This window comes from Panthera leo, chromosome A1, assembly GCF_018350215.1.
Source record: "Panthera leo isolate Ple1 chromosome A1, P.leo_Ple1_pat1.1, whole genome shotgun sequence".
In the NCBI taxonomy this organism is placed as follows: domain Eukaryota; kingdom Metazoa; phylum Chordata; class Mammalia; order Carnivora; family Felidae; genus Panthera; species Panthera leo.
The window spans coordinates 81,473,394-81,490,452 of record NC_056679.1 but is presented as its reverse complement, the minus strand read 5'-3'; the positions used below and the strand labels follow the sequence as shown (position 1 = coordinate 81,490,452).

At 58.6% G+C, this 17,059-nt stretch overlaps 1 protein-coding gene across 2 annotated transcripts in view; it reads right to left on the bottom strand.

Annotated features, from left to right (window-relative positions):
- The window catches only part of MCF2L (MCF.2 cell line derived transforming sequence like), an 86,265-nt gene that overhangs the window by 30,737 nt on the left and 38,469 nt on the right, over positions 1 to 17,059 (bottom strand). For both annotated transcript variants that reach the window (XM_042930528.1, XM_042930535.1), the window contains exon 4: positions 5,348 to 5,438. In XM_042930528.1, coding sequence (XP_042786462.1) covers positions 5,348 to 5,438 — 91 coding nt within the window. The remainder of the gene's footprint in view (positions 1 to 5,347; positions 5,439 to 17,059) is intronic.

The window sequence follows — 17,059 nt, the reverse complement described above, 5'->3', positions numbered from 1 at the left end:
CGCCGACCCATACACTGGAATGTCCGGAATCCTGGTGCTCTGGGGAACACTGTTTGAAACCTGTCTCCAGTTCAAGGAACTCTCTGAAGGTGTGCTCAGTTGTCCGGCCCGCGTTACACAGTTAATCCATAAAATGGAGCAGCTCAGCCTGACCGACTCCGTCTGCCTGGCAATGGCAGAAACCAAGCACAGGTGTGTGTACTGATAACCCCAGAGCACAACTCGGGGAGGCTGGCAGTGAGCACAGGCCTCTTGCTGCCAGGCTGCTCCTATGAGGTCTGGACGCAGGGGCTCCAGACAGGGGTAGCGAAGGCCACCCCTTCGGTAGGTGTTGGGGACACTTGCGAACATCATGCAAGAATAGACGTTTCAATGAAAAATATGTAGGAAGGGCCAAACTTGAAGGAAGGACACTTGTCCACACGTCCTTCCAGAACACTCTGCGTGGACTTGTCCCCACCCCCAGGACCCACCCACTGGTGTGCCAGGCTGATGACCCCCAGCTGCCCTGCCCTGGGCTACCTGCTTTCTCCCCCTGCGGTGCGGCGAGAACGGGCCCAGCCCTGTTCCCTCCGGCCTCCGCGGGTTCCGTGCCCTGTGAGCTCCTCTCAGCTGCGGAAGTATGTGGGACACACGAAGGCTGGTTCAGAGACAGCTGGCCATGCCGTGGTCAGTGCTGCACCTCCCAACGGCCCACTCTGTTCCTGATCCCTGGGTGAGGTTGCAGCCTGGACATGCCCCCGCCTGCTAACCTTCCCTTCACCCCTGCACCCCCCGACCTCCCGCATCTGCTTACACCCCAAGGGGCATGCTCATCGTCCTCTCCCTGCTGAACAGCTCCTCCTCCCCTTCTGACTCTTGTCCAGTGTCACCTCCACCAGGAAGCCCTCCTGGGGCTCACACTGCTTTGTCTTCACCATCAGTGCTCAGCACCTTGTGCTTAGACTCCAGGAAGTGGCACAAGGCAGGAACTCACTACCTTGTTTAATGCAGTATTATTTTGCCATGTGTGGCATATTTACTGGATGCCTTAAAGACCCTGCATCGCCGGATATGTCACCTTGCACCCTGTCTGCATGCACGGATGACAACGGCCTCCCGGCAAGAACCACATTCCTGCCCCGTGCAGACTAAGAATGCCTAGAGCCGGAACCTTCTTCAGCAGCGTGCTCTATGGTATAGACGGAGCTTGAACTGGGCTAGCTCAAAACGTAAACCCGTACACTGTTATAAATACCCAAATGCTCACACACACTCACACACACGTGGTCTAGGACAGGTGGGCTAATGTGTGAAACGGAATCCTAGCTCAGGTAGTTCTCAAAAGGTTTGTTCATCCAAGGACGGTGCAAACTTTGAACCAATGTATCCTCATTCTATGTCTCCTTGTTTCCACCTTTGTCCACCAGCTGTGACCACGATATGACAGCCCACTGGCTGTGACCACGACTGTGACAGGCCACTGGCTATGACCACATGACAGGCCACTGGCTATGACCACAACATGACAGGCCACAGGCTGTGACCACGACGTGACAGGCAAGCGCCCATTGCCCCCAACACCTCAGAGCTGACGCAGACACAGAACGTCTGATTTTGGGGACTCTGGGTTTTGTCTCCCTGTGTTCTATTTCAAGCCAAGCTGAAGGCATCCGACAAGGAGAAAGAACACCTCACAACAGGGGGGCTCTGCTCACGAGCTGCCCACATGGTGGTGGGAACAGCCGCATTACAGCATGTAACGTAAGTGCCGTGTCTCACTCGGGTGGCCAGACACATTTGGAGATGGAGCCTCGGTGCCACCAGCTTGCTTTCATCGCACCTGCGGCAGCTGGTGGCCCAGGTGCCCTGGGGACCGTCCACAGTACAGGGCAGGGGAACACACCCTCTCCAGGGCGTTGGCCTGGCTTCCCCAAAGCCCCCGGGTGGAGCACAGGTCAGCCGCAGCTGGTGGTGCAGGTTCACAGCACCGGGCGTTGGCACTGGTGTGCCTGCTCTGTCTCCTGCCTCCTGTCCCCACGGCAGAGCCACGGTGGTCACACCCCACACCCTGGCTTGGAAATGGCACACGCACAAGAAAGGAAATGGGGCCTGCCTCACAGCCTCCTGACCTCCCCGCAGGATGGGTCGGCACCGCCTCGGGCCCCCCTGGGTGTTGGCCACCTCTGGTCATATCCCGCATCACGGCATTCTGTCAACTGTCAGCACCCCACTTGGCTGATACTTCCAGCTCATTCCCTGCTGATACCCCCAACACCCAAAGCCTCATACAATGGCGGGAGCACGGTAGAGTCCCAGGACACGTGCTAAGTACACGCACAGCATGGTTGGCCCTATATGATCAATGCATTCTTAGATCAGAAAGAATTGAAGCTACCGAGAATTCTTGGAGATTCTGCTGGGAAAATGTTAACTTTGACAATTTCTAAACCACCACGGGGGAACCCCAAGACTTCTAGGAAGAAGGATACTTCAAAAACCTGTATTTTTATTACGTACGAATCTGTGCAAACATTAAAACTCAAACAGCAACTTTTCGGTTATGATTTCACAAAACAAAGTTTTAAAGGTGAGTCAGCATGTTTTAGAAGTCCACCTGGTCACAAAGCCAATGACAAAGGAAACCGCGATTGCCCTTGGCAGGTGGAGAGCTCTGTCCCCACCTCCCCCCAACACAGGTAGGTCCTCCCAGACCACACGGATGGCCCGCAGGGCACATTTGCAGGTACTTCAGTTCTTAAAAATAATTTATCTATTTCTTCAAAACTATCCTGTGTCTGGGGACTCTCCTGTTTCTAGCCAGGAGCGACTGATGGCTGTGAGAGATATTTACGGCCAACCTGTCTCGCCCGGGCCTGGCCGGGTGCCTGCCACACGCAGATGGGCTGCACTTTGAGGAAACTGTGATGTGCTGTGATGAGTAGTGGTGTCTTCCAGAGCGGGAGACCATGTGGACCACGGCACTGCGGGGATGCAGGGAGGCGGGGACGCAGGGAGGAGAAAGATGAGCAGAGGCTGCCTGCTGTGCAGGGGCGAGGCCTTCCAGGGAGCAGCGTGTGTGCAGAGGGGCAGAAGGGCAGTTCCCAGCATAGGGGAGACACCCGTGACCATCACGGCAAAGAGGCTGACTTGTGCACTTGCCACATGGTGACATGCCTGAGCGGGAGTCAGATCCATGGTAGATAAATGTAAAAAAACTGGAGAGATTATTTAGATTGGAAAAATGTTATTACAACAGTGTTACCTTCTTTTTTTAAACGTTTATTTATTTTTGAAAGAGAGAGAGAGAGAGCACATGAGCAGGGGAGGGGCGGGGGGGGGGGGGGGAGAGAGAGAGAGAGAGAGAGAGAGAGAGAGAGAGAGAGAGAGACAGAATCTGAAGCAGGCTCCAGGCTCTAAGCTGTCAGCATAGAGCCCAGCTTGGGGTTTAAACTCATGAACCTCAAGAGGATGACATGAGCTGAAGTCAGATGCTCAACTGACTGAGCCCCCCAGGCGCCCCAACAGTCTTATAAACAATGACATACTTGACTAGTTACGTCTTGACATTCGACCCAGGACGGACTTACTGACTTAAGAAATTTGTCTTAAGTCTACTGTGCATCTGTCCCACTGGTTCTTACAATTTAATTCTTAATTTAGCCTGCCATGTGACATCACATGCAAATGTATTTTTAAATTTAAAATAATGAAATGGACATGCTGGCTATTTACTGCTGACGGCATATCAAAAGTACTCGTAGGCCTCACGGGATCTTAAAGGAAAGCTGATTCTATAACAAGGGACAGGGAACAGGAGGTGTACCAAGCGGTGTAGGGAGATACTTTCTCAGAAAGACAAGGGGCGCCCCCCGCGGCCCAGGGACAGGTTTGCAGAATGATGGCAAGTGTAGCAATCGAGCAGGTGCAAGCCTTAGGTGCTGTTTCCATGGACGATGAGCCATCTTGGGGGGAGGGACTGGTTCTTCACCCCACCCAGAGCCACGGCACAGTGGCCTCTCAGAGGCCCGGAGGCAAAGATGGTTTGAACACAAGACCCAGAGCGAGAGTTTAGGAGAATTTCATTCCATTGGGGGTTGGGCTCTTAAGAGTCGTCCCAGCCGGCGATCCGGCCGCGGGTGCTCTGGTCTCCCTGCTGCCGTAAGTCCCTGGGCTGCCGGGCGTGAGGGCAGGCGAAGCGCTCCACTCGGAGCTCGTGGGTAGGCCCCTTCCCTCTTGTATTACTGCAGGCTGAAAACAGCCACAGCCACGACCACGGAGCTGCCGTCCTTCTGTGAGTAAGGTGGCAGTGGCCAGATGCAGAGGTGGGCTCCAGGAAGGCCCAGGCATCTCATTTAGCAGGAAAACTAAGGGATGAGTATGGCCCTTTTGAAAAGTAGAAAGTCAATTTGAAAGGGGCGTTCAATACAATTTCAAACCTGTAGCCTGAAGATTCCCTTCTATCCTGGCCGTCCCATAGCTCAGGGCCTTGTGCTGCATGTAAGAGTGAAGACGCATTGGGGCACCTGGGGGGCTCAGTTGGTTAAGCATCCAACTTTGGCTCAGGTCATGATCTCGTGGTCTGTGGGTCCGAGCCCCGCGTTGGGCTCTGTGCTGACAGCTCAGAGCCTGGAGCCTGCTTTGGATCCTGTGTCTCCCTCTCTCTCTGTCTCTACCCTGCTCACGTTCTCTCTCTCTCTCTCTCTCTCTCAAAAACAAGTAAGTATTAAAAAGAATGAAGACACATTAGGGGTGTCTGAGGGAGCTCAGTGGGTTGAGCATCTAGCTCTTGATTTCAGCTCAGGTCATGATCCCAGGGTCATGGGATTGAGTCCTGAGTCAGGCTCCAGGCTGAGTGTGGAGCCTGCTTGGGATTCTCTCTCCCTCCCCCTCCCTCCCCCCTCTCTCTGCCCCTCCCCTTCTAGTGCTCTCAATCTCTCTCTCTGCCAAAAAAAAAAAAAAAAAAGAACGAAGACACATTAAATCCTCAGCATCCCACATAGTCCACAGTCAGAAACAGACTGGTGGAACTGTTTTTAAATGATCACAGGCCCCCTAAGAGTGAAGTCATTTGAGAACACACACACACACACACACACACACACACACACACACACACACACACCATGCACACACATGTGCACCTGCTCCAACAAGTCAAACAGACCAAGGGGTCATGGGTCCCTAGTGCCCCCTGGCCCTGCTGCAGGCAGCCCGGCTGGAGCACCGCACGGCACGGGCCAGCAGCATGCAAACCACCACCAGGCAGATGGACAGGTAGGAAAGAGAGACAGTGCTATCACCCAGCGGTCACCCGGCCCAGGGGACGAGCAGAGGAGGGCGTCACAACCCGGGCACCGACACTTACGGCTATTCGCAGGACCGACGCCTTCACTGACGTCCATTTGTCCTGCCTTCTGTCTATGACCAGGATGAACCCAATGCCAGCATCTTGCAAGCTGAAACAAGGAGGAGAGAGATCTACAATTAGTGTGCACAGGCCACAGGCTTTTGTGAACTCTCTGGGCAAACCTTACAATCAGATGGCTCCTCCCAGAATTCCTGTGCCATTTCTGTGCTGCACGGTAAGCTGTAGGCCAAGTCAGCATCCGCACACCATAGAACGCGGCATTTCCAGGAGCCCTGTCCAGGCAGCTTCTAGAACCTGCTCTTGTCTGGAGACGGGCAGGTACTTCCTATGTGCCGCTCATTCCCAGCCCAGCCCAGGCCACTGCACAGGGCAGAGACACTGGCAGACACCTCCCCCCCCCTTTCCAAAGACTTCTCTTCCAGCATAAGAGCCAATGGTTCTCCTTTCCCGGTTGACCAGCTGGCTAAGCCCTCCTAAACAAGTGCTGTGACCCGTACGTCAGGTTAGTCCTGGCATCTGAGGCCACCGTGTGTGTCTACGTTATAAAGTCCTTCTGCACGGCATTGCTGTGCTTCTGGGACAAGACCCTCGAGGTGTCCACAGGCTCACAAGCATCTGCTGGGAGCAGGAGACAAGAAATGGCCCCTTGCAGCAGCAGCATCTGTGATAAAGATGACACTGAGACACTGTGCAACGACAGCCCCATCCTGCCCTCTGAGCTCAGCGCAGGAACCTGAGTCACAGCGTCCAATGGGGAGGCCCGCTTCCGCCAGGGAACTTCACGCCCAAGCCGCTTGTGCAGCTGTGGCCGCCAGCCAATCCACACGGAGGGAAGAGGGTGCTGACTTGACGCTGAATCGCAAGTCCGTGAACAGAGGCAAGGAGGCCACTTTCGGGTCTTGGAGGAAATCAGAATTACACGGAGCACACACAGACGGTGCCGTCTGGAAGTGCTCTGCTGGCTGGGCCATGACGCCCACGCGTCCCTCTTACACCCAGTGGGGGTCATGGTGACGCACAGAATGCATGCGCAGGGGTGCTGCTGGCTCTGTGTCCTCACCCACACCCGCCCGTTTATAGTAATCTGCACAGACGCCAGCTTTCGTTCAGAGCAGCCTTTGTGCCATGGAGACGAGAGCCCCTGTGTGCCCGCACAGTGAGAGACCCGTGACGGTGTTTCTGAGCGGCACGGGGCGCCCCCAATGGCACTGTTTCTGAGCTGGTTTAGTTCTCTTGCCGGGAAGGTTTGTCACTTGAGCCTCAGTGCCAGGGGCCTGGGCTCCCCACACACTCCAGCCAGCGTGCCTGGTGTAGGCTGGGCAGCCCAGTGAGGCAGCTGTGGGGACAGAAGCCCTGGTCCCGGGCTGAGTCCCAAGCTGTGTCCAGGGCCGGCTGCGGGGGCCCAGAGCTCTGTACCGTCGTGGGCACGCACTCTCTCTGCGTGGCCCCAAGCAGGTGTTGGCTTGTGTTGGCCTAGCCCTTAGTCAGTGGGAGGCAGTCCCAATTCTGTCCCAGGGGAGCCGGGCCCACGGCCGGGACGGGAGGAAACGGTGTCTTGGGAATGATGGAGCTCTATCCACGCCACGTGCTCTGCTGAGACTCCCCCTCCCGACCAGCCACACACCCTCCTTCAACGTTCCGACACCAGCCTCTCCACGAGGTCCACCTGCGATCCTCCGAAGCCCTGAGCTCAGACTACCGCCTGGGCTCTTTCTGACGTGGAGGAGAACGGAGGGCCCAGCGACACTTGTCCACACTGTGCACGCCACCAGCCACTGGCAGATCCATGCCATTTTCCAGGAGGGGCAGGAGGCGGGAGAGGGCTCCAGGCCCCCCTCAAGGCCCCACGAATCATCTCCCTTCCCTCCCTCCCAACACGGGCACCAAAACAGCGTCCCCTGCTGGGAGGGTTCAATGGGGGTGTTTCTGTAAACCCACCCAGTGCCTGGAAAACATGGACGTCACACTGCCTTGTTCCCGAGAGCACCAGGGCCCGACTCAGGGTCTCCCCTTCTCCCTGAAATGGGGCTTTGATCCCGGTGGGGTCATCCTGTCAACCACGATGAGTAGGTTCCCTGAACCATTCCACATCATTCCTCAGATGCCACTGGTTTGAGCTTCTGAACCCGGAGCATTCTCTCCTGTGGCCCAAACATACCCCATTCCTGATGCAGAGCCCACTGTGCTGGCCACACGGTGACCCCAATGCCCTCAGCGGTGTGTTCGCGATTATGCAAATACACAGGCACAGGCAGGGCCAGTGCGCTGGCCACCCAAGGCAGGGTGGCCCCAATGCCTCCCCAGTGTCCCTTCCACACTGTCATGGTTGTGATGGGAGACCAGCATTACAAGCAGGCATTGATAAGACTACAACAAAAAACAGATTGGACGTGAAACGTCGAAGGAACCGTACATCAACCGGAACACTGCTCTGCGCTCATCGTGCTGCAGCCACCATGTGCTCAGCCACTGGCCCCCTTCTCCCTGGCCAGGCTGGGACCCGCTTTCTGGGGGGAGGATTTCTTGTGCTTTGGGGCTGCCATGGGCAGATCCCTGTCCTTTACTCCTCACGGCAGCCCCATGAGGTAGGGACCGCAACCTCTCCAGCCCAGAGAGGAGGAAAGCAGGCACAGAGAGACTGGATCGCTTGCCCAGCCTCACACAGCACAATGCAGAGTGGGTGAGCCCCGTGGTCTGGCTCTGGGTGCTCCCAGGCACCTGCAGGCTGCCTCCCAGGCCAAGTCTGCCCCATAGGAGGAAGCAGACGCTCCCACCCGTCTCGTTCCCAGGCTGCCTCCTACACGGGGCCCCTGCACCACACCCAGGTGTAGGGGGGCGTGCTGAGGGAAACTGGACCCCAGAAGCAGACAGTGAGGCTACCCACAGGCCAGGACCCGGCCGGGGGCCCAGGAGCCCCCTCTTGCACACCTGTTTTTGTCCACCACCACATCAGTGAACACTGGCCCACAGGTGCACAGACTTAGGGAGCAGAAGCACCCTCAGGACGTGGAGACCTTTCTGGCCTCCACCGTGCCCACACAACTGCTGCCCGGGGCTGCCCTAGCAGCCGAGGCCAGCAGCATCCTGTAGCTCCACCCCCGCTTTGAGAAGGAGGGTCTGGCTGTGCCCATCCAGGAAAGGACTGAGTGGAGCCCTGCTTCTGGCCCTCACCCACAGGTCTCTGACCTCACAGGCCCAGGGGACAGGGCGGGTCATGCTTGGATCGCTGAGAAGCCACCCTTGGGCTGGTGGCACTGAAGGTGGTGGTGGTGGGAGAAGCAGAGTGCATAGTCTGAGGCTGGCAGCCACACAGAAGTGTCCCCATTACAGGGCACACACGGCCAGGCAGATGCGCAGGCACTGGTCTCCAACCCCGGAACAGCTGGCTTGCAGGGGCCGCCCTGGCCAGCTGCCTGGCAGCTGAGTGAGGCAGATGATCTCACTTTTGGCGCAGTCACAGAGCTCGTGTAAACTCTTGTTTCTGGGATTCAGCCACTCACTGGTGCCCTCTCCAACACCTGGGTGGCCCCTGCAGGCAGCTTCGCCATGCGGGTGCAAGCTCTCCATCACTGGCGGGAGTGGGAGCAGCCCGAGAACAGTCTAGAGGCAAGGGTGAGGTCGCTGTCATTGTCCCGATCCCGGCCAAGCCCCATCTTGTTCCCGGCCCCTTCAGGGACTCGCCTGTTTACAGCAGTTGGTCACAGAGCAGGGGCAGGTGCAGACACACAGAGAAACCAGGATTACAGGTGGGGGACAATGGAGGGGCAGGGCTGGCGCCTCCCTAGGACACAACCTGCCGTTTCCCAAAGTGCCCTGTGCACAGGAGACCCCCGAGCTGGTTCAAACGTGGATTCGGGCTCCGGAGGCGTCAGTGAGGCCCCCTTTCTCACGAGCTCCCAAAAGCTGCCCCTGGTCCAGGGCCACACCTGTGGGCAGGTCCTGCAGACGCACCCTGCGCACTTTCTGTGACCGTGGAGGCCACCTCGGGCCTGGGTCTCTGTCCTGGGAGAGCCCTGAGGAGGGTCTGACCCGGGCTTGGTCGGGGTCAGCAGGGAAGGGAGGATGAGGGAGGGAGGGAGAGCCGGGCATCAGCTGACCCCAGGCTCACAGGTGACGTCAGCGGGAGGAAGCCTCTGGATGCAGCTGGGAGGGGGCGATGAGAGTGACGCGGGCGGGAGGGGGTGCGCACTGGTGCCATGTGTGGGAGAGGGCATTGGGAAGAGGTCCCGGGGCACCAGAAGGATAGGGCCGCTTCATGTCTGAGACAGCTAGAGGGGCACCCCTCCCACCCCTCCCGTCCCCGTCTCCTCTGCTCCTTCCCCCCCAACTCGCCCCCTGCCCCCCCTTTCCAGACCCCCGCCAGGACCCTGGACCCACCCCTTACCTGATCCCCCCACCTCCCACAGCCCTCCCTACCCCACTGGGTACCCCTCTTCCTGCCCCTGGTCCCCCCCTCCAGCCCCATCCCCTTCTTCTGGGTGGCTTCCACAGGGCGGCAGGGCTCTCGGGACACAGCTCAGGGAGGGCAGGTCCCCAGGGCAGCCTGTGACCCGCGTTGACCACACGTGTGTTTGGGGCGCATGGGGCGCCTTTATCAGAACGCGCTCTGCCCACTGGCGCCCTCTTGTGGCCAGAGGTGAATGCTGCCTGCGACCCAGGCAGGACTCCCAAGTTCAGGGGCTGCCACGCGCAGGTTCCAGGGACCCGTCACTCCCTCTCATCTGCGGCCATGGCCACGGCCATGGTCACGGGGTCCCAGCCGGCACAGGGACTGGGAGGTCTGAGGGGCTCAGAGCATGGGAACCAAGCGGGGGGCTTCTCTCTCCAAACCCAGGTGATGGGAGGGTCTTGAGGAAGCCCCTGCTCCGGGCCAACGCCTATCTGTCTTCCCTGGAGCTCAGTCCCGATTTTCAACCACAGGAGGGAGCAGAGGGTTCATGGGAGGCCATGCCCCGCCCTGCTGGGCACTCTGCCCCTTCTGGGAGAGACCCCCCCCCCCCCCACGCTGCCCCCAGCAGGAGCATCCCCCGAGAGGGGCTGACCTGGTCCTTTTGGGCACTGTGTCCCCTCTGGGAGAGTACCCCCCACCTCTGTCCCCAGTAGGAGCGTTGCCTGACGGGGTGACCCAATGAGACTCCTCTCTCTGAGGGCTCTCCGGGGAAACAGACGGTATTAAACCATCAGCTACAGAGAAGCTGTGGGCTCACCTCTCTGCCTTTCTTTTAAATTGGGAATTAGTGACCCCACTGATTTGGAAGGGCTGGGACGGTGCTCCTGGGCCGAGTGAGGACCGGAGTGTCTACTTCCCCTGCTGACATGTGCCAGTGCCTCGCCTTCCCCGGGGTCACTGCCCCGATCCCATGCCCGCTCTCAAGCATCATTCACCGCCCTCCACCAGCCCTACCAGCTTTCAGTCTTCTCTCTACCAGCAGCGAAACTGTCTCAATTGTGATTACGAACCCCTTTAAAGAGGGGCGCCTGTGTGGCTCGGTCGGTTAAACGCCCAACTCTTGATTTCAGCTCAAGTCACAATCACACAGTTCGTGCCCCCCAAGTCAGACTCCTTGCTGACAGCACTGAGCCTGCTTGGGATTCTCTCTTCCTCTCTCTCTGCCCCTCCCCTGCTCACACATGTGCCTCTCTCTCTCTCTCTCTCTCTAAATAAACAAACACATTTTTTTAAAGAATTAAAAAAGTTATACTTTGTCACTATTGCCACTGAAAGATTGCATATACAGATGGTCACTGGCCAGGTGTCTGATCCTGACTCGTGACCTGCAGCAAGCAGCCTGGGAAACCAGCCCACAGTGCCAGCCACAGCCCAGCTGGCTGCGCCATCTTCGAGAGGCCGTTCCTGCAGGAAGGTGAGCAAGGTGGGCCCTGTCTCCAGCAACGGTCCACGACACCAACGCCCCACCCCCACCCCCGGGCAATCTGCCCCTGAGGACGGGACAGCTTCCCCAACTGTTGTCCTGCTTCTAACCTGGGACCAACCAGAGAAAGCCCCGTGTGCTTCCCTAACCCATCTCTGGACCTGCTTCTGGTTAGCTGCCCCGGTGTCCTGGGCCAGCACCTTCCCCAGCGCGCCCCCGCCCCCCAGCTCTCCTGGGCCAGTACCTCCCCCAAGCCTCCCCCCCAGCTGTCCTGGGCCAGCACCTCCCCCAGGCCCCCCCCCCCCAGCTGTCCTGGGCCAGCACCTCCCCCAGGCCCCCCCCCCCAGCTGTCCGGGGCTAGCACCTCCCCCAGGCCCCCCCTCCCAGCTGTCCTGGGCCAGCACCTCCCCCAGGCCCTCCCCCAGCCCCCGCCGAGCTGTCCTGGGCCAGCACCTCCCCCAGCGCCCCCCTAGCTGTCCTGGGCCAGCATCTTCCCCAGGCCCCCTCCAGCTGTCCTGGGCCAGCATCTCCCCCAGGCCCCCCCCAGCTGTCCTGGGCCAACATCTCCCCCAGCCCCCCCCCCAGCTGTCCTGGGCCAGTACCTCCTCCAGGCCTCCCCCCGCCGAGCTGTCCTGGGCCAGCACCTCCCCCAGGCCCGCCCCCCCAGCTGTCCTGGGCCAGCACCTTCCCCAGGGTCCCTGCCCCCAGCCACCTCCTTTCTACCCTGAGCTCTCCCTGCCCCACCCACCTGAGTCTCTGCCACACTCACATGGCAGTGGCCTGGTGGATGCCCTGCTACAGCGAGCTCTGAGTCAGCAGCCCCTGCTGTTCTCACGTGGTGGCCTCACTTACGTGCCCCCCTCTACGCCAGAAGAACGGATGTGTATGTACTAAATGATGCCTCCAATATGGGGGGGGGCTGTTTCATCTGGGGCTCCAGGCTTGGGTGCCTAGGGGTGGGCACCGGGCATGTAGCTCCCCATGCCTGGTGCAGGTGTGGCCTCCCCACCTTGGGGCGGAGAGCCCCTGAGCTCCCTGAGTGTTGCCCCGGCCCTGTACCCGTGTGTCTGCTGGGGGTGCACCAGCTGCTCCCTAGGGCAGGACCCTGGGGCCTGTGGGTCCCAACTGCTAGGTCAGGTCCATGTCTGGGAGCGAGGTTTTCTGGAGTGCAAACCATCACAGGTCACAGCAGGCCAGGGAACCTCACGTGGTGTAATGTCCACGGAAGGAAAGAAGGTACAGCGTTTAGGAGCCAAAACAGGCAGACAGGGCATTTCTGTGCACCCACAGCTCCTGCGTGGCCTGGGGCTCACGGCCTGCAGCTGGAGGGCGGTGAGGAGGCCCCTTTCGGAGCAAAGGGCCCGTGGCTATGCCTTGCCAGCGTCAGGGCGGAGTGCCAGGGCTGGGGTGGATGGGCCCCGTGTAGGAGGCAGCCACAGGCTGGTACCCTTCCCAGCCCTCCCTGGTCTGTGGTGGGATGGCCTGTCAGGCGGAGCCTGTCCCTGTGCCGCAGGGGCCCCGGGTCCCTGAGGGCTGGGCTGGCCCAGGGGGCTGACCGGTGGCTGGCTGGGGGTGGGGCAGCAGGTACCCAGTGGCCAGCAGGAGCCACCCCCTCCCCAGGCCCCCTGGACCCCGCAGCACTGCCTTGTTGCCTTGTCACCCCGCATCTGACACTGGTCTATGCAAGTTAGCAGATGTGAATAAGGCCCTGTCTTCCTTTGTGAGGGACACAGGTTGAAATGTCATGGGCAGCCTTCCCTGCCCCTGTGACCCAGCTGCCCAGGTTGTCCCCTGAGCTCTCCATCCGAACCTTTCTTTCCTCGCTCTTTCTTCTCTCTTCTCGTGATTCGAACGTTTGTCCAAATACCATTTCTGTGATGTGTTTCTCTAGCACTGGTCAGTTTGTCATTCCACAAAGCAAAACACTGAATAAAACCTCCAAGTGCTTCTTAAAAACTCCCACACACGGTAACCCATCTGTTCTTAGAGTCGCTCCAGATCCTGTCAGGGCTGCTGAGGCGCAGGGGCGCACGACATGGGCTGCAGGAGTGCGGGCGTTGCTCAGGGGCCCTTTGCTACAAAGCAGTGACATCGCCTCTCCTTCACAACCAAAGGGACAGCCCATTAAAAAAAACAAAAAGAAACACACAGGAATTTCTCTGAAGAGCCTGAAATCTTGCATTTTTGTGTTCCTTATATTCAAGCTTTTCCCCTTTGCAATTTTTTTTTTTTTGACAAAAACAAACACAGAAAACCGAAGTCGTGACATCTTGGGGAATCACTGTGAGTGCGCCTGGAATCTGTGCTTGTGGCTATAGGACCAAGAACACGCAGGGATAACCAAGGCCTCGACCCGCCTGGTTTCCACGAGCCTACAGGGGGCACGCACGAGGAAGCTTGACTTCTAGCCTCGTTCAGAAACAGTTCTCTACACCCACCGATAAACAGATCAATGCAGCATGGTCCATCCAGACAGAGGGGCGCTGTCTGTTACCTGCCTGGAAAGGGAGGAGACTGTGACGCAGGCTGCACCACAGTGAACCTGGGGGACCTCGTGCTGGGGAAGACGAGCCAGACGCAGGATACATACTGTGTGATCCTCTCCTGGGGGGCTCCTAGAGCGTCAGACCCCTGGTGTTGGACATCGGGGAATGAGAAGGTTCTGGAGACGTGTTGCACAATGGGTACGTATTTAGTACTACTGACCTGCCTGTGCACTTAGGGATGGTAAAGATGGTTCATTATACGTTATGAATATCTTACCAAATTTTTTTCAAATGCTATTAAACCCCCAATAAACCACATAAATCCTTTAAACACATTAAAAAAAAAAGATGCACACTGTTAGCCAGTTCTTTGCAATCAGGGAGTGAACTGCTCCCCAGGGGTGTAAAGCCACCCCCTTGGGACCCATGCAGAGAACCTTCCGGAATCTCATGACCTGCCTTGGGCTCATGCTGCAGACCTCGATCACCGGGGTCCAGGACCTGGCCTGACTCTTGTGTCCTGACTCTCTGCTCCCAGCCCAGAGCCTCCCCGTGTCAGCCTCAGGCATCTCCTCTCCAGCTGGGGGCTGAAATGCTAGTTCACAGGCTCCTGGGCACTGTGTGTCCCCTACACCACTTCCCCCTGTGAGGGGCAGACACGCTGCCAGGGAGCAGCCTGGGTTCCATGACAGCCGTGAAGGAATGGCCTCCCAACCCCAGACCCACACCTCAGCGTGCTTCCCTCATAGCAGAATGTCATTATTTCCAAGTAAGGGCAGAGCTGTGGTCTCTCCTCTTGGGCATGGCGTCAGGATAATAATCTCTTGGCCTTTTCTCTGTGAATAAGGACAGAGCCGCTGCTGTCCTGACCCCACCACCATGGCCCGTGTGCTCCAACAGGCGGACCGGTCCACACCCGAGTGCCCACATGGCCACACGTGAACTGAAATATGGGGGGGGGGGAGCCCAACCAACTACTGAACTTTCCCATTTACTTCCTTTTAATTTTTGTTTAAATGGCCACACGTGGCTAGCAGCTATCACACCGGATGGCAGTGACAGAGAAAGGTCATTACAACAAAGAAGAGGGCTCCAGGGGACAGGCAGTCTCTGGCTCCCGCCAGGAGTGCGTGGCCAGGAACACGAAGAAACAGGGCCCGTGCGGAGGAGGCCAGCATGGCGGACAGTGGTCACTGGGCTCCCAGAGCTTCAGACCATGTAGGACGATGGGCTGAGCAAAGTCATGGACAGCAAACGCCCTTTACTTGCTAATCACATGGCCTGGGGGGAGGACCTGTCGACAAGGCGGCGACTGAGCAGTGTGACAAATCCATCACCCTCAAGGCGGTCCCCCTCAGAACACGCAACCCAGCTACACCAGGAGCAAAGCTACTCATCATAGGGGAACCCGAGGGGGATGGAGAGCCGACAACATTGTGCTCGGCTCGGTAGGCTTGACCCGTCTACACAACAGGGTGTGATGCAGCTGTGACAGCGCAGGCTCAGAGGGGCCGCCCGGAAGGATGTGGGTGACAGGCTGCTGGATGGGAGCTGGTGGACTGGTGAGTCTGTGCTCCCAGCGTGGAGCGGGGTGCGCAGCGGGAAAGAGTGCGGTGCCACGTCCCAGTGTGGGGCAGGGGTGCGCGGCTGGAGAGCGACCCAGCGTCACCCAAACTAACTCTGTGGGGAAGGAGGCAGGCGGGAGGCGGAAGCTGTCACTTCCGCGTGCGCATCTTGAATTGTCCCGCGCATCTTCACACACACACACGCTTCCCACGCAGACGTCACAGGAAATCCACTTGGAAATCACACGGCAGCAGGAAGTAAGGTGTTTCCAGACCTCCTCAGGTCCGTGGGCCGTGTGCGTGCATGTGTGCATGTGCACTTGTGTGTGTGTGAGCGCATGTGGGAGAGGCTGCGTGTGCCCCTCGTGGAAGCCAGCTGGGGACAGGCTCTGTCTCCCAGCAGCTCGGTGAGTGGAACTGGGTCCAGGGAAAGTCCGCATAAATGAACTCTAAAGGGCTCCTGAATTATGACTTAACTGCGCTGACGAGAGATGGCAGCTGTGGAGGAAGGGGGTCCTCTGAACCCCGGGGTTGAGGTGGGGTGGGGGGTGGATAGAGCCCCCAGGGCCCAGCACAGGCGCTCCTACACGGTTGCCACCTGGAAATGAAAGTTCACGGCTGCTAAACGGGTTTTTTCACAGAAAAGCCAGAAATCTATCTTGATGTTGGCAACTCTGCTTGTGAGACCCTGTGCAAGTGTGCACGTGTGTACGTGTGCATGTGTGAGTGCACACACACATGTGAATGTGTCTGTGTGAAGTGCACTCCATTTGCGGAGAGGGGTAGGATCACACTAGGTGTAGAAACCACTTCTGCCATGGTGTGGTTGGGCAAAACCAGCTCCACCAGCGGGGGAGGGAAGGTAGACTGGGGGCACGCTTGGCAGGGGGGTGCAGGGTCTGGAACCACATGGGGAGGGGGTCAGGGTCTAGAACCATAGGGAGAAGGGGGTCAGGGTCTGGAACCACGGAGGTGGAGAGTCAAGGTCTGGAACCATAGGGAGAAGGGGGTCAGGGTCTGGAACCACAGGGGGAAGGGGGTCAGGGTCTGGAACCACAGGGGGAGGGGAGTCAAAGTCTGGAACCACAGGGGGAGGGGGTCAGGGTCTAGAACCATAGGGAGAAGGGGGTCAGGGTCTGGAACCACAGGGGGAGGGGAGTCAAGGTCTGGAACCACAGGGGGAGGGGGTCAGGGTCTAGAACCATAGGGAGAAGGGGGTCAGAGTCTGGAACCACAGGGGGAGGGGAGTCAAGGTCTAGAACCACAGGGGGAGGGGGTCAGGGTCTAGAACCATAGGGAGAAGGGGGTCAGGGTCTGGAACCACAGGGGGAAGGGGGTCAGGGTCTAGAACCATAGGAAGAAGGGGGTCAGTGTCTGGAACCACAGGGGGAGGGGAGTCAAGGTCTAGAACCATAGGGAGAAGGGGGTCAGGGTCTGGAACCACAGGGGGAGGGGAGTCAAGGTCTGGAACCACAGGGGGAGGGGGTCAGGGTCTAGAACCATAGGGAGAAGGGGGTCAGGGTCTGGAACCACAGGGGGAGGGGAGTCAAGGTCTGGAACCACAGGGGGAGGGGGTCAGGGTCTAGAACCATAGGGAGAAGGGGGTCAGGGTCTGGAACCATAGGAAGAAGGGGGTCAGTGTCTGGAACCACAGGGGGAGGGGAGTCAAGGTCTAGAACCATAGGGAGAAGGGGGTCAGGGTCTGGAACCACAGGGGGAAGGGGGTCAGGGTCTGGAACCACAGGGGGAGGGGAGTCAAGGTCTGGAACCACAGGGGGAGGGGGT